At 44.9% G+C, this 24,244-nt stretch overlaps 1 protein-coding gene across 1 annotated transcript in view; it reads left to right on the plus strand.

Moving 5' to 3' along the window:
* Positions 1-24,244, plus strand: part of TRPC7 (transient receptor potential cation channel subfamily C member 7) — a 294,068-nt gene that overhangs the window by 218,043 nt on the left and 51,781 nt on the right. Inside the window, exon 5 of the mRNA XM_036114313.2 lies at positions 19,511-19,675. Coding sequence (XP_035970206.2) covers positions 19,511-19,675 — 165 coding nt within the window. The remainder of the gene's footprint in view (positions 1-19,510; positions 19,676-24,244) is intronic.

Genomic DNA, 24,244 nt, shown 5'->3' on the forward strand with positions numbered 1-24,244 from the left:
GGTGATGAGAGCCTAAAGTAAGGTGGTAGCTGTGTTCATGAAAAGTAGGTAGAAATCTGCAGAACTGGTTGTTTTGCATGTAGAAAATATGACTTTGCAGTCCAGGGTACAAATTCAACCTAGAAGATTCTGTGGGAGTCTGGCCTACCAACCACAGGACAAATTGTATTACTGGGATCCCTAAATTGCCCTAACAGAGACTTCATTTAGGGGACAGAGGGTACAAGAGGCCATTTCGGAGCCTGGGGGACTTTGTGGCAGGATGGGGCAGTGTAGAGCCCTGGGCCCACATAGAAGGGGGAAGGACTGGGCAGAGGACATGGAGAGAAAGAATCAGGACTCAAGAGAGATGCTCAGAAAGAACACACAGAGAGTAGTTCTCTCTCAGAGTGCCAGCCCTGTCCCCACTCTTCATGTGCGTGCCACACCTCGTAGCCTCAGCCATCTGTCCCCATATTACTCATGAAGGAACCGAGGCCCAGAGAGAGGGAGCAACTCTCCATAAGTTATGCAACTGGTAAGAAGTACAAGAGGAACTCCAACTTATATCCCTGGTCTCAAAGCCTCTGTTCTTAGCTACCACTCTGTGCTGGGACCAGGGGGGTTAAGACCAGATTCCCCTGCCTAGCAGGATGCCAGAAGAATTCCCAAAGGGAAGAGGTGGAGGGGGCAAGTGAACCCACAGAGCTGAGTGTTCCTGCTCAATCCACAAGCCCTGTGCATGAAGGCAGAGCAGTGCCGGAAAGTGGAGAAGGGGTCTGGCTATAGATACTAACGCAGCCAAGATCCTCAGAGATACATAACTTCTCACCAGATCCTCAACAACCCCTTCTTATCTAGTTTCCCCAGATTATTTTCGGTGGATGCAAAACAGTACTTGATCTTCTAATAAAGACCTTCATTCAATGAGCAAAAAGGAGATGTTAAAATGTTCGTTAATTTGGAAGCTGCTTTCAGTAACCATCAGGTTGAAATTTAGTGATATTAAGGTCATTAGGGAGGATTTATAAAGACAAAGTTCCAGCAACCTAATCTATTAGCACCAGTTACAGATCCTTTGCTGATAATAGACCACTACCCTGAGAAAACAGTATACTATGAGGGTGGGGGACACATATATATATATATGTTCTATTATAATTATAATTGGTTAGTATATTTATAAACATTGCACATATATGCACAACCATATAACATGGTTGTTAAAGCCTTCTTCCTGAAATAAATGACTCCATCCCAGAAAATCAAAGAATGCATGTTTCTTCTGAAAACCAGATCTTTCAACATGACGTGGATCATGCTGAATCTTTTCTGTGTGGAGTAGTGGTTAGAATCATGAGCTCTGGAGTGAGACACCCTGGAGTCACTTTAGGCAAATCACTTAACCTTTCTTTTCCTTCATCTCTAAAGTGGGGGCAATAATACTTGCCTTATAAAGTCCTGGAACATAGTAAGTACTGGATAAATGTGGGCTACTAGCACATTATAAACATTACCTTTCAGGAATTATTCTGACCCGTAGCAGGCAGTAGTTAGGAGACTGGCTACATATTATCTGGGTGGCAAGAAAAGCATAGCCCACTCCAAGGTATTATACTCTATTATTAGAAAAATAATTCTCTATTTCTACCCTTAATCATCTGTTCTATAAGAAATGTCATTATACTATTAAAATTAAAATATATATAAAATACTGAACATGTAATTAGTGGAGAAACAGGTATAACCAGTATGAATTTGCTTCATGACTCTTGGGGTAAGAAATCTTGTATATGGGGTGAGAGTATCCAGGTGGTTCATATCTTGGTTGTGTGACCTTAGAAAAGTTACTTAGCCCTCTGTGCCTCATCTGTTTAAGAAAAGACATAGCTGTGTCTATGTCATAGGATTATTGTGAGAATTAAATAAATACAGGAAAATCACTTAGAATGTCTGGTACATCTTAAAAGTTCAGTAAATGTTGGCTCCTAACATTACTTTTCTAAGCCATGTGAAATCTGGCTCAGTATCTCCTACCCAGGTTGCCAGGAAATCCTATCTCAGTCGCTCTGGGGCATCCTCCTCTGTCACACCATAGTCCTGAAAACTCACCTGTGTACCCAAAGGAGAGCGCTTGGCCTGTCCACTTCTCCTTGGGGATACCTGCTGTCCCTAGCATGCACTGATCACCATTTGCCCAAGCTGTATCTCCTCCATCTAATTCATTCAACAGTTTGGCTTTGAACCATACTGCTTTGGTTTTGTTTAAGCACTTTCTCTGTCCCAAATAGTATAATAGGTGTTGGGAATACAATAAAACAAAACAGACAAGAATCCCTTCCCTCAAGGAGCTTCCAATGAAGCAGGATCTGTGGACCAGACTACTGCTGGGGCCCTCTCCTTCCACAAAGTAGCCCCTTGGCATTGGGTCAATTTCCCCAGTACTCTGGAATGACCCCTATCTGGGGGTCTTTCTAACCTCTGGGGCAGAGTTCAAATGCAATCTGATGTCTACACCCCACAGAAAACTCATAGAGACCACTTCCTTCTTCTAGTCTCAGGAAGCATCTCTCCAATACCACGTACCCTCCTCCAGCCCCTCTCCTTCACTGGGCCTTGATCCCCCAAAAAGGCCACCATGTGGCCTTTGGAATCATTGCTAAAACCCCAAGAAACTGTGCACTTCCTCCTGAGCCAGGACTACTGCTCTCACAGAACCTTCCTGGCCTCCTCCTCAGAAGGTAGAAGGCAAAACACCACTCATTCTCCCGGGATGACACTCCAGCTGAGAAAACATGATGGGCTCATCTTCCAGGCAGGTTATTCAGACACGCAGCGATGCAGAGGGGATCAAGGCAGGGACATCTAAAGCTCAGTGGGCAGGAGGTGGCATCTGGGCTACAGAGCTGTCTGAGGGAAGGAAGACACAGAACGGACTCTTGGGTCTGATGAGCAAAGGAAATTAACATGATTTTGAGAGAGCAATTGCAGCAGAGTTCAGGGGCCAGATTTCAGATAGACGAACGGCTATAGGGTAAGTCAAGAACACGGGTGAGAGCCAGTTGTGATTAGGAGGGACACTTCTTCCTCTGGGAAGGAGAAGAAGAGAGGATGAGCATCCCAGCAGAGAAGAGATGAAAGCAGCTCTTGCCCAATTGCCCCATGGAAAAGGAGGCAAGACAGAGTGCTGGGGGCTGAAAGTGAATATAGGTGTTCAATTTATCTTCTGGTGCACAGAACTTAGTGGCTCAAAAAAACCAAATCATTTTATCTGGTTATAATTCTGTGGGTCAGGAAATCTGGCATGGCTCAAGGGAGAAGTCCTTATGGCCACAGTGCATCAGCTGGAGTCATTTGCTCAGCTGTATTCAATTGGTGGTTATGCTGGAATGGAAGATTCCAGAAGGCTTCACTTAAATGTCTGGCACACGAATGCCCTTTTATAGAGTCTTGGTCGGTCGGTCGGTCTCTCTCTGTCTCTCTGTCTCTCTCTCTCCTTCTCCTTCTCCTTCTCTTTCTCTTTCTCTCTCTTTCCCCATCCTCCCCTACCTCACATGGCTATGGTGGACTCCCTAACAGCACAGTGATCCTAGGGAGGTGGTCTCTTACAACGCAGTTGCCTTTAAAGGAGTGAGGGGAGATGCTGAAGATCTCCAAAGTCCAGTCTTGGAAAGTTCTGTGGCTCTACTTCTGCCACATTCTATTGATACAAATAGATCACTGAGAACTAGCCCAACCTCAGTGGCAGTAGAAAGAGACCCCACCTTGGTCACACTGCAGAGTACGTAAGATGGGGAGATATTACTGTCACCATCTTTTTTTTTTTTTTAAGATTTTATTTATTTATTTGACAGAGAGAGACACAGCGAGAGAGGGAACACAAGCAGGGAGAGTGGGAGAGGGAGAAGCAGGCTTCCCGCCGAGCAGGGAGCCCGACGCGGGGCTCGATCCCAGGACCCCAGGATCACGACCTAAGCCGAAGGCAGATGCTCAATGACTCAGCCACCCAGGCGCCCCTTACTGTCACCATCTTTAGAAATGCCATATACCCCAGGTTGAAAAAAGAGAGTTAGCATTCCTATTTGTGGGGATACATGGTAGAGTTAAGGAGATGAGCTGGAAGATTCATTCATTCACTCACTCAACAAGTATTTATTGAGAGCCTACTATGTACTGGACACTGTTCTGAGTACTATGGATACAATGCAATAAAAAAATTATTTACCCTTATGGAGCTGAATTTCTAGGGCAGCGACAGACAATAAATGTATAATATAAATTCTGGTGGCTGCTAAGTGATATAAAGCTAAATAAAGCAGGATGAGAGAGAGCAAGGGATTGTTTGGTAGGCAGAGGGAAGACTTCTGCTTTGGTCAGGATGGTCAAGTGAGGCCTTAGTATGTTTCAGGAAGAATGAGGAGGCTAGTGGAGCTTCATCACACTGAGAAAAAAGGAGAAGGTCAGGATATGAAGTATTCAAGAACCAGATTATCAAAAATCTCATAGATATGGGAAGAAATGTCCTTTTTCTCTACCCATAGTGGGTAGTCATTGGTCTGGCCTCTTGTCCAGATGAAGGTGGATCAGTTCTTAGCAGAAACCCATCCTCACTGGCCCCTTCTCTGTTCTTGGGGAGTTGAGGAGAGGGGAGATTACAGAATCCACCATCATCCTTGTGCCCTCTGACTCATCCTCAGGTCACCACGTTTCCCTTCTGGATTCTCAGACCTTGGGGTAGTGTCTCTGCTATATGTTTGACATTATAGCAACTAGAAGCTATCCAAATTTGGTCCGGAAAAAGTATAAAAAGAATTCTGCAAAGCTCCAGATGGCTTTATAAATTAAATTAAACTCACAACTGGCCCAGAAACTTTCCCCATCATAATTACATTATTGATCATTAACATTTAAAGAAGCTACAAACAGAATCCTGGATATTGCAATAAATTATCATTGTCTACTGGGCAGGTTCCATGAATCAGGTGCCCCTGGAGCCTTTTGAGACTGTCTGATGCTGTAATTTAAATGATGTTGTTCTGCTCTTAGTAAGTTGGAATGCAGCATGGGGAGAAGCAGAGACAAGTGCATGCACATACAATCTACATCATGGGCATCTGGCCCATATATCTAAAAATAAAAGAAAGACTGCTACAACTTCTCCCAGCTCCTAAGGCACCCTGTTTCTCTGAGGCATGCTTAGTCTTCATCTTAGGGTGATGCTAGACTCCTGAGTGGCTCCCATCTCCCATTGCTCCCCAAAGGACATCCTACCCTGAGTTACCTGCATTTTTCCTGACACACCAGGCTCTGAAGCATCACTAATAATAACAACAACAATCTATTAAATGCTTAATCTGTGCCCTTCACCATACCAAGTGTCTTCAATGCACTCAATCAGGGCACCTTCAATATTGTCATCCCCACTTTCCAATGAAATAGATCTGGCTGAGAGGCAGAGTCAAGTTTTAAAACAGGATCCATCTGACTATGGAGCTCCAAAATCTTTACGGCTCCTTCTCTTCAGCATGCCCTTCCTGACTCTCTTGATGTCTGCTAATAGACTACATAGTTCAGCTCAAGAAACCCTCCTCCTCTAGGAAGCCTCCACGTCCCCTCTTGGGATGGATGCTTCTTCTCTGGTCTTTCATGGCATCCTGATCTAACCCCCACTATGGCATTGACTGAGCTACAATGAATTTTCCTGCTGACCTGTCTCCCTGACTACACTTTGAGGGCCATGAAAGCCAGAACGTTATTTTTAACCTTTGTGTTCCTGGTATCTGGCTCAGTAGGTATTTTCTGGATGGATGGATAGATGGATGGATGGATGGATGGATGGACAGAGAGATATAAACTTATGCATACACGTATGTAACCTTAAACATATCACAATCACTTATAAGACTCAGTTTCTACTTCTGAAGAATATGAACATTTTGAGAGAAGGAAAAAAGTGTTACTGCCATGGGCTGATTAAAAACCAGCACTCAAAGTAAGACCAAAATTAACTCAACCCATCAAGAACTTTTATATATATATCTATATATATAATGTCTTCGGGGTTGACCCCTGAATGACAAGGGGGACTACTGCCTCTTCAAATACTAAACAGAAGTGTCAAGAGGACCTTTGCATTGGTTGCTGAATATTCATGCCCGTCATTTGACATGTAAGAATGACATCCAGCAGTCACCTGCATGACCAGAACGTGCCTTTGCTAGAAATAAACATTGCATGTTTCCCAGTGTTTAGGCCATGATAAATTTCCACATTTCCCAGAGAAGTGAAAGGAGCAACTGAGGATGTCCAGGCTGGAAGCATGGGTAACAGAGCAAGCACTGATACAACTAAGAGAAAAAGAAAGCAACCTGTACAAAGTAGCTGGCTAAGGTATATGCCAGGCTCTCTGTCAAGTAACAATGTCCCTTAAGGTATCAGATGACAGAAATGGGAAGTGTGACATCGAGAATTAGGAAACACCCCCTTAAAAGTTGTCTGTGTGCTCGTAATTCTAGAGAATTATGGTAGTTATTAAGGAGGGGGTGTTCATCATAGATACCCCCTACTGCTCACACAGGGCCCAGAAGTACATGAGAAGGAACTTGAGCACTGTCTACACTAGATTTAACTTTGTTGGTCAGGTTGGTGCTGGGAAGAAGAAGAGCAGGAAATAAGGTTAATGTTATGGAAAGAGAGATAAACTCCTAGAAGTGAGCACATTCTGGTCAAAACCTGAAAAAAGGGGTGAGCAGGAGTTCTGAGTTCCGTATGAGGCAGTCCTCAGATCCTCCCTGACCTCCCCACAAGCCAAAATGAGCTAGCTGTAAGTAGGGAACAAAGAGTACTGGCTCAGGATCTCACACCTCTGTCCATCTAGCTTTTGGGAGGCTAACTCATATAGTCAAATGGAGGTAAAATGAATAAGACAAGTAATCCTCCACTTGGGGTCATCACAACAGAATTACACAGGCCTGAACATGGAGAAGGAGAAACTCTAGAACAATAGAAGGCATTAATTCACCCTGGGTATCAATTCCAGTGACTCTATCAGGGGAGTGCCCTCCAGAAAAGATGGGCATGAGAAGATACAGGCATTTCTGGGGTAGGCAGATGGAGATGTGGAGATAGGCATGATGGTGAGCAAGTGGCCATATGTGTTGAGAAAATGGATGGCCCACATACCAAAGAGGTATTCAAGGTCCTGAAGAATTCAGCACCCACTACCACATGGGAGCCCATGAGGCCAGCAACAGAACTGCAGGAGAAAGCCCCTAAGAGCAGAGTAGAGAGCAGAGGGCTAGACACATTCCACAGACACATGGAGCGGCCCAGGAGCCTTCAATGCAAGCAGACAGCAGAAGGGGGAGCTGACAGAGGGACAGCAAGAGCAGGACCACAGAGACGCAACATTAGCTGTTCCTGTGTGTTGGATCAGCCACCTGGGGCCATTTCAGAAAACATTTAGTATTTGAACCAAGGAGAAATACATAGGAGGAGGCCATCATAAGAAAATTCTTGCCATCCAGCTCTGAAACATCAGGATTTGGGAATTCACAAGCTTCCCAAAGGTAAAGGCCTTGACCACCTTGCATCCTGCTGTATTCTCCAGGCCTTACATGCTTAGCACCAGTAGCAATCAGCATTTAACTATCTGTCTGATGGGTAGATGGATGAATGCATGTCTACCCATGGGGCTGGGCTGTATTCGTCAGCTGACAAGGCCTATAACATTTGGGTCATTTATCTGCTATTATTTCAACATTCATGTCTCATATCAAGATACTGGTATTAGTCACATTTTGTAAGTGTTGAAAATTCAGAAGTTTACATTTTAAAAAGTTTTAATTTAAAAGAAACTAAATCCTGAGTATGTTTTAAATGCAAAATGTATATGAATAAAACCACCAAGTAAAAATAAAACATGGGCAAAATATACATTACACATACATAAGCATTATAATATAAATTCATAAAAGATGAAATCAACTTTAAAGTGTGATTTTAAAATAATTACATTAAGTGGGGCGCCTGGGTGGCTCAGTCAGTTAAGCATCCAACTTGATTTCAGCTCAGGTCATGATCTCAGGGTCGTGAGATTGAGCCCCACATTGGGCTCCACACTGGGCGTTGAGCCTGCTTAAGATGCTCTCCCTCTGCATCTCCCCCCACTCTCATGCAAGCATGTGCTCTCTCTCTCAAAAAAAAAAATAATCATTACATAAAGGTAAAATGTAAAGTGTGATTTTAAAAAGGAAAGCATATCAAATACATCATTGCTGAGTTATATGCATGCACACTTCTCTGCAACACAAACTTGAAAAATTTGGTATCACCAAGTCGTAAGTCAACTCCAAATAGCTCCCTCTGATTCATTCATCTGTAACTGACCTAATATTTTAGTAGATAATTTGATAAAAGCTTTTTGAAAAATGTATGACCACCCCAATTTACCACCTACCACTAGGCTCCATCAACCTAGGACTAGAATATTTGTTTTGGTTAAAAGCTGTGTTTTCTATTTCAAGAAAGTATGTCCAGTCTTTGTCTTCCTTTATTTAATTAAATATAGATGCAAATTTCCTACGTCAATATCCGTACCTTTAAATATATGTTCTCCTTGTTGATAAAAGTCTTTGAACTAAAGTAAGAATCATTCTTGCAAGAAAAACTTGAATCAAATTTCTCCCTGTTACCATGAAAACTATAAATGAATATTCTGTGAGTGAGCATAACTTTGATTAAAAAAAATTAATGCTTGATATAATTCTTTGGACAGGGCTTAACATAGAAATGATTCATATTTCTGACTTTTATTACAGAAATATTATACCAGTAAAAAAAAAAAAAAAACTAATTTTGGCACTTAAAAATTGAACTATAAACCAAAAATTGAACTGCATTTTCTGAACCTTGAAAACTCTTTTGAGTTAGGCATGATTATGGTCATTTTATAGATAGAGAAACTGAGACCTGAGAAGGTAAGCCGCTCTGTCCCTCACCAGTCAGTGGTAGAGCCAAGACTGGCATCAGGTGGGCTGACCCAAAACCTGTGCATGCTCCATGACTCCATGAATCTCTGCACCCAAGGGACAGCAAAGCCATCAACAAAGGTCTGCAGAGTTATGGATTCAACTTGGGAACATTATTCAGTCAGAACTCAGGCTCAGAAAATTATCTGAAACTATAGCGCTTCTAGTAAGATGTCAGTGTCAGGTGGGACTTGGCAAGAGACCCAAGATACTAATTAGGTCCTCAACAAAGCGGTTTTATGACTGGAGTCTGTACTTTTCAAGGCTGTAAATCTGGACTCAGGTGGCCTCCACATTAACCTAGCTCCCGGCAAAGTGGTGACCAGGCAGGGAGCCACTGCTGAATCAGTTGCTGCTACCCCTGTGTGTATGCAGGAGAGAGCACCCAGGATTTTATCTGCAGTGGGATGATTCACTCCTTTCAGGTAGATAGAGTTGTCGAGGAAACTGGCTTCGAGCCCTTCTCCTTGTGTATTCTTGATTTTTATCTCCACTGGGACTTGGCTGGCCCACTGACACAAGCACAGAGAGAGAAGGGTTCTAACAGCATCTTAAATCATGAGGTCCCCTGGCCTCTGTGGGCTTGGAGAAATCACCGTGGTCCCTTGTGCTTTGGCACATCTGCCTCATCGAAAATCTACCTTGTGGAAATACAGGAAAACAGTTCAAAACACTGTCTTTCGAGTCACACTGGCCTGGCTTCAAGTCCAGGCCATGTCACAATCACCTTCGTGATTATAGCCAAGTGACTTAATTTCTGTGTCTCATACTTCCATATTTAAAATAAGAATATAACAGTAACCATCTCAAGGAAGCAACATGAGGATTAAATAATATGGTGACCGTTAAGAACAAAGCCTGACACGGAATAGATGCTCAATAAACATCGACTATTCTTTATTAAAATAATAATTATTATTATTTTGTTAATATTTCTTAGTTGATGTCAGCTTACAGTGGTAATGGCATACATAGAAATTAAACAATCCTCGGGACGCCTGAGTGGCTCAGTCAGTTAAGCGTCTGCCTTCGGCTCAGGTCATGATCCCAGGGTCCTGGGATTGAGTCCCACATCAGGCTCCTTGCTTAGCAAGGAGCCTGCTTCTCCCTCTGCCTGCCTCTGTCTCTCTCTCTCTCATAAATAAATAAAATCTTAAAAATATATATATATATAAATTAAAAATCCTCATCCGATCCAAAAGATAATCCTCAAACCCTACTTTAGTCTCATGTTTTAATCCTCTCCTGCACAAGAAAACAAAAGCCTGGTTTAGTTGGTATCACCTCTCCTTGTTTGCCTTCTAGTAAAGATGTGAAGACAGTTAAATGTTCATCAGACCCTGAGTAATACAGAATTTGTTATATTTAGAAATTATTCTGAAATGATGAGTCACAGAGAAAATCACAGAGCAAATCTTACAGGCTCCAGAAGAGCATGCAATTTATCACTCAACAGATGTTACTATTATGAGCACCTATTATGTGTAAAACATAAGGCTGCACAGCCTTGGGGATCCACAGACAGTTGCTTCCTTCAAAGAGCTTAAAAACAGCAGAAGAGATAAGATGTAAACACAACAGTACAGCTCTTCACAACTTGACTCTTCAGCCATGACTGCCAAGTGAGTAGGCCACAGAACAAGACCCAGAGGAGCCCAAGACATCTCAGGGGGCTGAGGGACTTGGCAGGACTTGACAGTGGAAAGCTGGGTCTCAAAGTCTGGTTAGGAAGTGAATCACAGAGGAGCGGGATGAACACAGGCAGGGAGGCTATACAGGCCGTGTTTGGGAACAGTATGTGGAGCAGCTCGGCTGGACAGGAAAGCCCAAGAAGATAATCCAAGAAGGTCTGCTAGACACTGCTTCCATTTCTCCTATGGTTTCAGGCTGGGGCATAACCCGAAGTGGGGAGGCCAGAGTCCCCGCCCAGGTGTGCAGAGGCAGTCATCTGGAGCCCGCAGTGGGACTCTGGCCAGGAGAATGAAGTCAGATTGGAAACCCAGTGACCTCGTCAGCACCCTGTGGGCTCAGTGCTGTGGGAGGATCCCTGGTGAGCACTAGCAAATCATGTACTTAGCATTCGCCTCCAGGAGGGTGGCCAAGGCCCTTGGCCATTGCACCTGCACTCAGGAAGAGGCTCATCCACAGCTCTGGGAGAGGTCTAGCACCATTTGTTTAGGTCTCTGCTCCTCAGAGACTAAAGCACATGCTGTTCATGAACCATAGCCTCCAGGAGAAAACCATTCTGTCTCTGGTAAGAGACAAGCTGCTAAGTCACAGGTACAGTGCTCCGAGTGCTCAGGGTAACTCACCATTTGTGTCATTCCACTTGGTCTATAAAATTGGAAGACTGCTTATTTTGAGGTAGGAGAGAGTTTTTTGTGTCCTGCTGTCCCTAGACAACAGGAACAGAGAACAGTGGAGCAAGCTACTCAACTGAATAGATACTAACCAATCTTCCCAGGAGGGAAGAGCCTTCAGAAGTAGCCATCTCCTCTTGCCTTGCCACACAGCAGACTTGCAGGATGGCTCAGGACGGAGCTAGCTGCCTGGCGGGATACCCAGCTGTAGGAATAACTAAGAAGCACGCCAGGGCTGGTTAAGCTCGTGGGCCCACAAGTGGAAGAGGAGATAGTGGGGCCAGAATGGAGTGAGAGACATCTGTACAGGCATCTAATTAGATTCTCCCAGAAATGAGGGGAGTCTGAAAGACACTCGAGTAGTCAGAAAAAGGAGAATTTTGCAGGTGATACTGCAAAAAAGGTGAGGACAGGGAGGTGGAGTGCTGAGACAACGCATATGAAACAAAGAAGCAAAAATCCTCTCTACCTGAGCTCCCATACCTGTCTCCTCGTTGGCTCATTTCCTGGGTAGCCCCCCACCCCCTCCAGATGATGGTATGAATCTTTTCCTGATAAGATCTTTAAACTCCTATCTCGACTGCCTTTGGTAATAAAGCAAGTTGTTGTTGTCATTGTTTTCCTGTCTCCTGGCACTTGTACAGTGAACACAAATTTGGTCAAGACATGAATTCAGTCATTTATCTGTTCATTCTGCCTCCTTGGAGAACAAGCCAACTTTCAGCCTTTGTAGCCATGTGCCTCTTCCCAGATGTGGTGACATAGCCAGAAGTGCTGGGAATCTGCCAAACTACAGGGACGATGAGTAAGGAAGGCCAATCTGGTCCTGTAGACGGTTCCAGATTTTGCAGTCTGAACACAACTTCTAGCTATGCCATTTACTCATGCAAACAGCACTGCCTGAGTACCCATCCACTGAGCACCACACTAAAGGTCCATCGGAGCCATCCAGGAGTTTTCTCTCTGTTAGAGGATCATCCAGGCATACAACTATGATAAATGGGAGAGACTAAGAATTGGAGGAGAGGAGAGAAAGAGAGATTCTCACCTGAGCGGGCAGGGTGAGACTTCAGGAAAGAGAGAGCGAGCTGAACAAAACCTGGACCATGGCGACGAGAGGGAAAGCATGCTGGGGAGCAGAGACACCTTGAGCAAAGGCTCAGCGAGGGTCAAGCTTGGGGCAGGCTCTGAGAAGAAGGCTGCCAAAGTCAGGCCAGAGCCTAGGGATGGGAGGGAAAATAGTCGGAGTCAAGTTGGAACAGCAGCTGGAAGTCAGGCTTGAAACTCTAACCCCGACTCTCCCTTCCTTTGCTCTCCTCTTCTCTGCTTCCCTTTTCTTCCTTTCATTTCCTTTCACTTGCTTCCTTTCTCCCCAATTAAAATCCCCTCCATCTATGCCTCCATGGCTCCATCCATCCCAAACAGTGCGAATGGAGTGAACGGGGGACTAGCACAGAACATCCAGTGCTCTGAAGAAGCCAGTCAGATATCAACTGCCCCCCGACCCCAGAGGACACAGCCCACTGCCAGAGTGAAAGGAGACACCCAGAACTCTGGCTGGAAAGCCATATGCACATCTCTGGGGCATATCTGCAATCTGGAGGCTCACAGAGATGCCCTCCGGCTTGGCAGACAGAATGAGACAGTGACCTGACCCAGAAGAGATGCAGGAAACTTCCCCCAGGAGAGGCAAGATAAGGAAGTGGTTAAGAATGTTGACTCGAGTCAGACATGAACAGTGATAGTACCATCAGCTTTATAATGAGCAGAACACTTCTCACCTTATTGTGTTAAAAGGATTAAATGAGAAAATGTTCATAATGTGCTCAGCACAAGGCCCGATCCATATGAGTGCTCAATAAATGTCAGCTTTTTATTATTCTATTTATGACAGAGAACTAAGACCAGGAAGGACTAAAGTCCAAGCTAACCAGATCCAGAGCATTCCAGAGGGAGCTTAGTGGAATACAAAGACCTCAGGCTTTGGAGTCAGAAAGACCGAAGTTGGAACCACTTTCTAGCTGTGGGATTGTGGGCAACTTGAGGTGACTCAGCGTCAGCTCCCTCATCTGTAAGAGGAAAGCACATCTTCATTTGTATACAAGGATGTATAAACATCCATTTTTTGGAAAAGTTATTACAAAGATAATAGCTAACATAACTAAAATTGCTTCATGTAGTAGGTCCTCAATAATTAATACCAGAAACACTCAAGCTGTGACTTCAAATTTTTTTACTTTGTCTAGTGCCCATGCTGAGAGGCTCCTTGAAAGAGGCATAATTTTTTGGATTCCCCATCTAGAGTTCCAAGCCCCATACCGTTCTTTTCTCACTCCCATCACCATCCACCCAGAACTATCATGGATTATCCTCTTGTGGTGGCCACTTGGGAGCAGCATGGCTAAATAAATAGGTTCAATGAGCATGGTGACAATGTTGGTTCCATACCAGAATGCTTCACTGATTTAAAACTTAATAAAACAATGGCAATTTCTGCTTTATTTATCGTAATTGAGCATACTAAATTCTTCAGGAATTTTTAACTCGAAAAACACCATGGCTACTCAATCCTCTGCTGATGGCATAAACTCAAGAAGAAGAGCCAAGAGAACTATTCAGACATCCCTGGGGAGGAACAGAAGTGGTAATAAGAACAGCACCAGCAATGATAGCTTTAATATTAAGCACCAGGCCATGTTCGGAGCACCCAACACTTAATCCATCTCTCCTGCATCACGAAACTAGGAGCTGTGAAGTGGCTGGCCCAGGGTCACACAGCTAGGAAATGGCAGATCTGGAATTTGAACCTGCATGGGCCAGCCTCAGAGCCTGTGAGTGCAACCGCTCCGCTAACTGCTGGCACAGAGAGGAGGAACCTGAAGGTCATCCATGGAAACAAAGCAACTAGCTGTGCCAAGGCTGTGGGGCTCTCAGTATTATGTCTCACGGAGAAAGCCCACCAAGTGTACCCACTGGTGGGATGATCTTTCAGTGTTATCCGCTCACCCATGAGGGACGGCCTACTCCAGAACTGGCAGGGTGTGCTACTCCAAGGCCCCATTCCACTTCCAGAGTCACAGGGCTGAGAGCTGCAGGTGGACCAGGACTGCAAGCTCTCTCTGTACTTCTAGTGCTGGCCACAGTGCCCGGTGAGAGGGAGCACTGAGGACAAGTCTGCAAAGTGAATGAATGAACAAACAAATGACCCACCAACAAACTAAACTAGTCAATGACTGACACTTCCATTTCTCTTCTTCCCTCCCCAACTTCCCAGACTTGAGAGCTTTCCCAAGACAGAACGGGAAGGAAAAACATTAGCAGCACTGAACCCAATCCCACGAGATGCTCCAAATAGGAAATGGCATCACAGAATTATTCTAATTCCGATGGATGGTCTACACGAAGAAAAGCCCTTTGGTGACTATAGCTTGAGACAGTGTCTGTCTCCCTTTGCCTATGTAGACAGTTTCCAGAGAAAACAGGTTTCTATAAGCAAATGCTGGTGTTGAGCTAAGTGGAAAATCTTGACCACAGTCACATCAGCCATCACTGGGCCCTTTGATGGTTTATCTGTATAAAAGAAAGTCATTTTATCTATAGGCATTGGATTTTATAAATTTTGTTCCAGCTAAGTTATTCTTCAGCTTATCAAATCACGCTTTCCCACATCTCATCATTCTGCAAATGAGACTTAGTGTCCGAGGGAAAAACCTGTGCTTAAAGGATATGGAAATCACACAGTCTCAAAGCCCCTGAGCTCAAACGTAGTCCTCTTTTCCTCCCTGCGAAAAGTGCAAAATGCAAGACTGAAAAGCTTTTAAGGTGGTGGAGGGGAGGGGCTCTGAGGAGGGAGGAGAAGGGCTTTCCGCAGGTTCAAGGGCCCGCACTGCTCCTCATGGATGGAGTGCTTCATAACCGGTAGACGGGCATCAGGGTGCAGAATACACTGGATAGTGACCCCGCCTACCCAGCAGAGACCAGCCCATTTTGAACCAACTGCATGGATAAACCAAGCTGCGCTTTCAGTGGAGGATGGGGCAGGAGGGACTGGGTAGAGAGGGAGTGGCCTCACCCACGTCATTTCCAGAGACACCAACATTTCAAGAATCTGTCTGCTCACACAAGGTAGAGACAAGAATAAAAACAGGAGGGTGAGGGAGAGTTGCAGAGTAGGAGGGAGGAAGAGAGAAAAAGAGGAAGAGGGACAGAGAAAATGGGCAAGAAAAACAGAGTCATGGGCTTACTTTTATTTATTGCATACTAATACAGTGCTTACTATTTGCCAGGTACTATTCTAAGCACTTTACAAATACTAACTTACTTAATCCTCATGATTAGCTTCATTTCTAGAAGAGGGAAGCTAAGCATGGAGAGAGTCAATGACTTGAGAGCATACGGCCAGCAAGTGACAGGGCCATGACCAGAACCCAGGAAGCCACGCACCAGTCCATGCCCTTACCCATCCGGCCTGAGGAAAGTCTTCGACCCTGTTCTGATGGGAGCATCTGGCCCAAGGGCGTAAGCATGCCGTGAGATAGCCCTAAAAATAGTTAAGGAATGTTTGTATCTCTCAACAATTATGTATTCTTATCACATCAGCTATTTCCTTGTGAATGAATATAAAGCAGGGAAACAGTGAAGGGGATGGTTCTCCTTTGGGCTATAAAAGAAAAAGAGCAGCCCACGGATCAAATAAAAGCAGAGTAACAGCCAAGACTGAGCTAATATGCCCAAGAGTTCCCATACACCACCACTGTATTCTCACTATGTCACCAGGGGCTAGGAGGAACAAGACGCTTAGGCGAGATATTAACAGAAGAGTAGCTTTGGGTGTAACTTGTTATGTTAACCATGAACGTTGGTCAAACAAGCCACTAGGATAACTGGCGTGAGATGGACTCAAAAACCGGCAGCATGATTCCTGGTCCCTCCAGACTCTCAGGTCCTGTTTTCCAGCCAATCTCCTAATCCATCAGTCCATCGTAGGGACCCTGGCTCAGAGCTCCTGCTTATCTCTGCAACTTTACTTCCTTCAGCTTCCCCCTTCCTGCCCCAGTTCTCTGTACAGTCCACTGGGTGGCTGGATTGATTTTCTCTGCACATGTCCAAACATGGACGTGGCTGGATTGATTTTTTCTGAAGAGGCTGCTCAGTTCCACGTAAGCCCCCGGTAACAGATTCTCAGCTCCAAGTCATCAGGAACTACCTGCTATGAAGAGTGAGAATCACACTGCTGGGAAAACTGGGGTGTTCTCACCAGTTCTTCCTGTGAAGGACTTCCATAAAAAGTGTACCACACTCAGTCCACAATGGTTTGGGGCGAGAATGGCTTGGGCAAAGCCCTCGGTGTCATCCATCCTTTTGTGAGCTAGATGCCAAAGAAAGCAAACCCAAGACAACACTCATTTCCTGTGTTCCCATTCTATTCTAGCTGTGGGTTTTTCTTCCATCCATTCCTTTCTGACCCTACTTCTGAAAATCCTTCCCCTGCCCACACCTCACCCCCACCTCACCCTGCAGGAATTCTTCCTTTGTTCCCTAGCTGAGTGTCCTTTTGTTTAGACTGTTGTGTCCTGATGGCATGTTCATGTTATTCTCATCTTCCTGGGATCACAGATGATCTCTCTCTGTGCTTCAAAAGCACAGTGGAAAAATTCCTTTGCTACACACTGAATTTCAAAAGCCTACCCCAAGTTCAGAAAAGTGCCCATAGAAAGATAAATAATCTGGGCTTTAGCTATTACTTGCTGTCAGCTTTCTGGGAGCAATATACTATAAACTCTGTCCGCAAATTAATATGTTTGGAGCTAGGTTGCTTTATTATGGGGGAAGAAATGCAGCTATAAAAATTAGTACATGTCTAATCAGAAGAAGACAGAGTCTCAAGAGAGCCCCCTTGTTTTAGTTGTGACCACTCTCTTCCTCTGAGGCAGGCAAGGGAGAGTGGGAACAGTCCCCATTGTGTTCTGTCTCAGCATTTCTTCCCCTCCAGCTCTGCTGCTCCATCTGTTGTGCTAACTTATCTGTAGAAGGCGGTAGTAAAAGCCTGGATGGACTCTCTCCCCCGGTACAGAGAGACAAATGGAGGGGATCAGCCCTGGAGTCCTTCCAGAGCAGCTACAGTTGCAGGGAGCCAGGGGCTGAGCCAAGGGGCCTTCTGCCATTTCATGAGCAGACATCTCACCTTCTAATCAGACTGTGAGTTTCCCCAGGGCAGATCCATTTCAGCACCCAGAGAAGGCTTGCTGTTGAAAAACAAAACTGACTGCCCCCCATGCCCACCCACCATCCCTCTGAGGGACCTCAGCTCCCAGAAAGCTGACCATTACTAAAACACCCATATGAGTTTCTGTTGCTTGCTCCACTTTGCTGTGAACCAGAAAGGGCATAGAAAGGCCTATCACCTGCTGGCATGAGGAATCCTACCCTACATTGAAGAGAATCCACTGCTCTTGTCCTTAGAGGGCAAGACCACAATGGTTGCTGTGGGTCCAATAACGCTACCAAAAAAGCTTCATTCTCACTAATGCTTGAGGAATAGTATTATCGGGGGCTGCTGCATGGCCACATAAACCTTTGATAGTGTCTTCACACATTGCCTGGCTGCTGCCTTGAGTTCCCAGAAACTGGAAACAAGAACATGCTGCCATTTGCACTGAGAATGTTTTAAAACTGTTGTATTTATATTATTCTTATAATGAAAAGGAAATGTTTTTACATTTCCTCATAATCATTGCACATGTCCCCTTAATACCAATGAGGCAAACGGGATGAAAACTGGTGTATTATGCTCAAGTCATCAGATGAAAAGTCAGACCCTTTGAAGAATGTCCAGTGTGTCTGCTCCAGTCCATGGATGCAAGGCTCTCCTGAGTAGGGCTAAAGAATAGGGCTACCAAAAGCACTGAAAAGCTTCCTCCTGTCACAGGGGAACATGAACTAATGAGTAAAATTTTCTTACATGTCAACTTCATTCCCATAAATCTTACTTAAATATTGCCTATTAACCATTTCCACTCAAAATCAACTAAACAAATGGCCAAATGGCACCAAATATTTGCAGGAAAAGGCTGTTTGGCTGCAGCAGCTCAAGCCAACTTGCTGGATGGAGCAGAACGAGGAAGACTCCCTATATGAATAAAAGCATGTCTCATGTACCACGTGGGCAGAGTGGAGCCAGGCCCAAGAGAGGGGCACACACTATCTGAGCCTCTTTCTGCACATTTTCATTCTTCTTTCTTTTTAACTGGCTCATTTTGCCACTTAGTCCATACAGAGGAACATGGTTGCCCACCTCTCCCAAGATCACTTGTTAACTTGTAAATAAAGAAACTGCCTCTCTCAGTCAGTCTCAAAGGCCCAGGTGAGAGAACATGATAGGCCAGTTGAAGTCAGGGTTCCACGCCTACTCCAATAAGTGATATCCAGAAGGGATGAGGTCACACAATACCAAACAGCCACAAGAAGTCTGTCTTGTAACCCGGGCATTAGGACAGGGCAGTTTGAAGAGAAGGAGGTGGCAGTGAGAAGCTGCTGTGTGAGGGACACCATGGGTCAGTACTCTGGTAGGCCATGAGAGGTTCTATGAATCCAAGCCAACACCCCTAAAGCCCAGTGGGGAAACACTCAGTTTTAATGTCTCCTCCAGAAACACTGCAAGCACTTTCCTTAGCCAGTACCAGAAAAGAGAGGGGAACACTTCTACAAACTCATTTAATCCTACAAGACAATAATAGGCTGTTCTGCAAACGGGATACTGAAGCTCACAGTAGTTGGGTAAGCGGCCCAACGTCACCTGGCTAGAAAACAGAGGAGCAAATTTCAGACCACTGGGATTCCAAAACCCCATTCATGCTCCATTCATGACTCAGGCTGCCTCACAAGTGAACTCTGCCTAAGCTAAGTGCCAAGCCCTGATGCGGCCGGTCCTGTGAGGCCTCTGACCTCAGCGCCATGACACCCAGCATCCTCAGGCCAGAAGGGCCCCGCGGGGACCTGCCCGCAGCTCTCCCCTAACGCCCCAGCCACGCCCCAGGTGAAACACCTCAGCCCCTAGCCACTCGTAGGTCGTATACTGTTCAAGTGCTACCGATGCCATTTTCCTGTTTGCGTTTTGTTTTTGTTTTTGTTTTGTTTTTACAGTTCGTTGCTCATCCTAACTGTCAGCAGCAATTGCTTACCATGTGGTATGAAAATCTCTCAGGCTTACGTCAACAGTCTATCGCTGTGAAATTCCTGGCTGTCTTTGGAGTCTCCCTAGGCCTCCCTTTTCTCGCCATAGCCTATTGGATTGCTCCGTGCAGCAAGGTACAGACTGCTTAAGGTGCATGTCGTCTGCAGTGATCTCTTCTCTCTCCTTAGCATGACCTGGAGGCCACTGGCTCGAAGCGACAGCTGAGCGTTTCCCGTGTTCAGAGAAAAGAGCTTTGAGATACTTAGCAAAAGTAGAAAACCACACAGACCTGCTTGTTTTCCATCATTTTTCTAAAACAGGGAGGAGTGATAATCTGGGACATTTAAAATACATGAGGCATAATCTGATCAATAATGGAAGAGAGAGGGAAGACAGGCACTTTTGCTCCTCTAATTACGCCATGTCCTGGACACGTCCTCTACACTCACAGTAATCATTATAATAATGGTCACAGGAATAAGCAACATTTACTGAGTGTTTTCTTTTGGCTAAGCTCTTTTCATGGAAGATCTCATTTCACCCCCTCAATTACATTATGACGCATATACTTTATGAAGTAGGTTCAGAAAAGAGAAATAACGAATAGGCTGAGAGTCAAGTGCAGCTCATGCTGGGCTCTGCAGCCCCATCTCCACATCGTCCCAGTTTCCCTGGCTTCCCTGATTAGGCTCTGGGCCACACGGGCGGCTAATTGGGTCACAAGAAGGAAAAGACAAAGGAAAGAGAAGGAGAGCTGGAAAGGTGCAGAGCTGGGTTCTTTGCTCATAGGGAAGGGGAGTGTCGGGTGCCGGCTGCTAACGGAGGGAATGGAACTTTCCCACCTCCCGCCCATTATCCCTACAGCCCAGCCATCTGATCCAGCCACAGAAAGCCTCGGCACTCACTCCAGCTTCAGGCAAGAGTTAGCAACTACAGGACCAAATCGTGGAGAAATGATTCCACAGGGAATCTGATCAGCTAATGTGGTTAACAAAAAATGGAACCTCTTGTCAACTCCAGTAAGAGGGACCTCATGCCAGGATGATGGGCCCAAGACTTGAGGGCTGCTGATGAGACCACCTAACCAGAGGCAATGAACTCACTGCCTTCGAGTAAGACGCATGCCATAGAGTCAGGTTAGGACAGATTCAGACTCCTTCTTCTGTATAATGGTAGTAAAAAGTCCTCAAACTGAGTATTTGTGGTGTTCAACCTTACATCTACTGAGCATTTTGTTTCTTTGACAGTCTACCATGCCATGGATTTCTAAATCAGAATTCCCCAAATGATACACATGTAAATGAAGGCATTTTTTTCTGCCTTTCATTATGAGCTGAAAAAAGTACAGTGAGTAAAACAAAACCAGATTTAAAGCTGGGTTAGAGTAGGTCACTGGTTCTAGGCACAGATTTTCACACTGGAAGTATCTAGTCTGTCCTGCAGGTTAGAGCCTTGCCTTCATTCAAAGCCTCAATGCATAGGGATGCTCACCTCCATACTCTGGGAGCCCCAAACTACTTTCAGGACAGTCAGTCATTAAAGTAATAGCCACTTGGTAGAGAAAACACTGACAAGCCTCAATTTTGCTTTTAAAACCAAATGCAACAGCTACCAGAAAATGGGGACTAGCCAATACCAGCAAATTGGTTTGCCTCTGCCTACCTGGTCGCCTGGGGAAATACTCAGGAAGAAATGATATTCCAGTTGTTGACTAAATTTTTTAGATTTTCAGTAGGTCTAAGAAGAACCATCTTGGCCAATATCATGCAGATGTGATGTCCCCCCCCAAAAAAAGTACGCATGGGAGGGGGAGGGAGTTCTGGACTTTCTTGGGGTCCAGTAAGTCCAAGAGACTGATGCAACCATGAAACATAGGGGTCACACCGATAGTAGTCTTCTAGAACATTCTGGAAGAAATGATTGCAGGAAAATTTAGCCCAATGGCTGAGACTTCCTCTCCTCTGTTCAGATACATGTCTGATTGACATTTGGTGCTCATGGAGCTTCCAGTAACACTAAAAAAAGAGCACTACAGATAAATATGAGCTGGCCATTAAGCCGCTTGTGCCTTCTGGGTACTTTCTGGGCTGCAAGTCTGAGTTCAACACATTGGAGGGTGTGTCCACATTGGAATGACAAATCTTTGTGGCATGAGATCATTCTTGGTGGCACACTCCTCATTCTGAGGAAAGATTCCCTCATTAAGGAGGGAAACTTTCGTTGTCAAAGTTGCTCTGAAGCAGCCAAAGGACAGCTAAAACAGTCAAGATATTTTTAGTTTCTTTCCTTTCACCACTACAAAAGAAATCTTTTCAAGTTTGGCAAAGATATTATATTACTGGGGATTATAGAGGGTCACATCTTCCATGTGAAGAAACCAGCCCTCGCCAAAGGCTCCTGAGGCCCAGAATACAAGGTCCTCCCAAGGAAAGTGGCACAGTGGCGAAATCTGTTAATGTGCTGCATCCCTCCTCCCAAGGGATCATTTTATACCTAATAAATCTATGAAAAAGCCAGTGTCATCCCAGCAACTTCATATTCTAACCACATTATGACACCTGCCTCAAAGAATTTAGACCTTGATATTCTTTTCTAAATGTATTCATAACCAGCTAAACCTCATCAACCAGCTAATGTCCATCAATGTCTAACAAATGCTGAAGTTTCTATTTCCAACTTAATGGTCCATTTATTGAATAGTTGCTGTCCTAATTTAGAGACCACTAGGGATACCAAAATTACTTGATTGGCCTGCCAAAATGATCTCATTTATTTCCCATTGAATCCCCATGGCTGTCAATTCTACTTTTATTTAAATTTCTGAGGGTCCCTAAGAAAGACAGCTAAATAAGTAGAGTATAAGGTCAAGGATGTCAACAGAAGTTCAGCTTACTAATATAGTGTCTGAAGAGGGTAACCAAGTCATAGATGTGTACATAAGATAATAACGGCAAGTCTGGATCTTGGGACAGGCCTCTCAAGGTCAATAAAGAGAACAGTGATATTTTTCTATCATCTCTCATCTTAATCACCAGCATGGCTGAGGTCAAGCAGCCCACTGGGAGGCCGGTGAGTTCTCACCTCATGGCTGCTCTCAGACAGATCTTTGCCCACAGAGCTCTTCATCCTCTCAAGGAGGGCTCTGATGTCAAAGGCCCTTTATGGCTCAATGGCCTATTTTGCATCCTTTGTTATTCCATTCTGATTCATAATTTAGGTTGTTTGCCTATTAAAATCTGAGAGCTGAAAGAGTTAACAGTCATCCTTAAGGGCTCAAACAGGGTCTCTACAGCGGGTGGATCGAGGAGGAAGTCAGTATGGGGAAAGTGTTGAGGAACAACACAAGTTCTCACTGTAAACGTGAGAGGTGACTGATTTCCTCCATGCCTCTTACCCTTGATGGTTCAATTATGCTTATAACTCAGTCCCAGGACTCAGGAAGGGAGAGCTGTAAACAACTTCAGTCTCCTACCTGGTATCTTTACAGGGGACAAGCCCTCGGTCCATATACTGCCACATAACTCTAAATGAAGAATGCCAAAGTGATAGCTACCATGCCCCAAACCCCTAGCCCCGTGCCAAACAAAACACCAAGTGAGGAGATGGAGGAACTCTGCAGCTTGGAAGATCCCTGCTCTGCCTTGTCAAAGTTGAAGTGGTTTGAAACAAGGGTCCTCATACCATGAGGCCCAGAGCCAACCAGGAGAGGACAATGCCTCCAAAGCCTTCTGTGTCCCCCTCATCTGCCTCTACCAGAGAGCACTAGATTAAAGAAAATCATGCTGTAATTTTGGAAGCATTGTCATGGAGGGGAAATTCGTGCCAGGAAATAGAGCCTATTTTGCTCTTATGTTACAAAAGCATCTGCCCTCAAATCCAAAAGGAGAGTCCATCACCTGTCACCCTGCTGGGACAGGAGTTAAGAGTACCAGAAGGCTGATCACTTCCATACTGAGCCCAGTCTGAGCCCTGCGACATTCTCTCCCCAACTCTCTATCAATTTCCTAGCACAGGTTCTCTGTTCTCTCTCCACTAGAAAATCAGCAACTTTGAAAGAAAGGACCAACCCTGACGGCTTATTTATTCTATCCCCTCCAGTGCCCAGGATCATGTTGCACATAGACAGTACCCAAAGGGCTCATGCATGACATCAGGACTCTGTGTAGCTCCCACTTTCTGAAGCCTTGCCTATAAGCTTTAAAAGAGCCAGTTGGGTTTCTTTTAAGTTTCCCCTTAGGAGAAGTGCCTGAGGCTCTCTGGTGCCACAGAGTAAGTGCTTCCTGCGTGCCAGGAGCTGCTCTGTTTTGTGCATGTTATTCATTTCTTATATCAACCCTACATGACAAGTTATATTTTATCCCCATTTTACAGATGGAGAAACTAAGACACAAAGGGATTATATAAATGCCGCAAACTATGGAGGTGTGATTTACACCTAAGATCTCTGGCTCAGGAGACCTGACCTTAAACATTGCGTGTGTGTGTGTGCGCGCACGCATGTGCCGTGTGCACACACACACACACACGCCTGCCCCTCTACCCTTTCTAATACATCAGCAGCATTACAACCTTCAATGCTGAATGTACACATCTTAACTGCTGACTACTTCACTTTGCAATGGACTTGGTTCAGAAAGTTAGAGGTGGCAGGACTTTTCTAGAAGGGAGGAGTCGAAACCACGATTGACAAACTATATTCTTTC

Source organism: Halichoerus grypus, chromosome 2 (assembly GCF_964656455.1).
Source record: "Halichoerus grypus chromosome 2, mHalGry1.hap1.1, whole genome shotgun sequence".
Lineage (NCBI taxonomy): Eukaryota > Metazoa > Chordata > Mammalia > Carnivora > Phocidae > Halichoerus > Halichoerus grypus.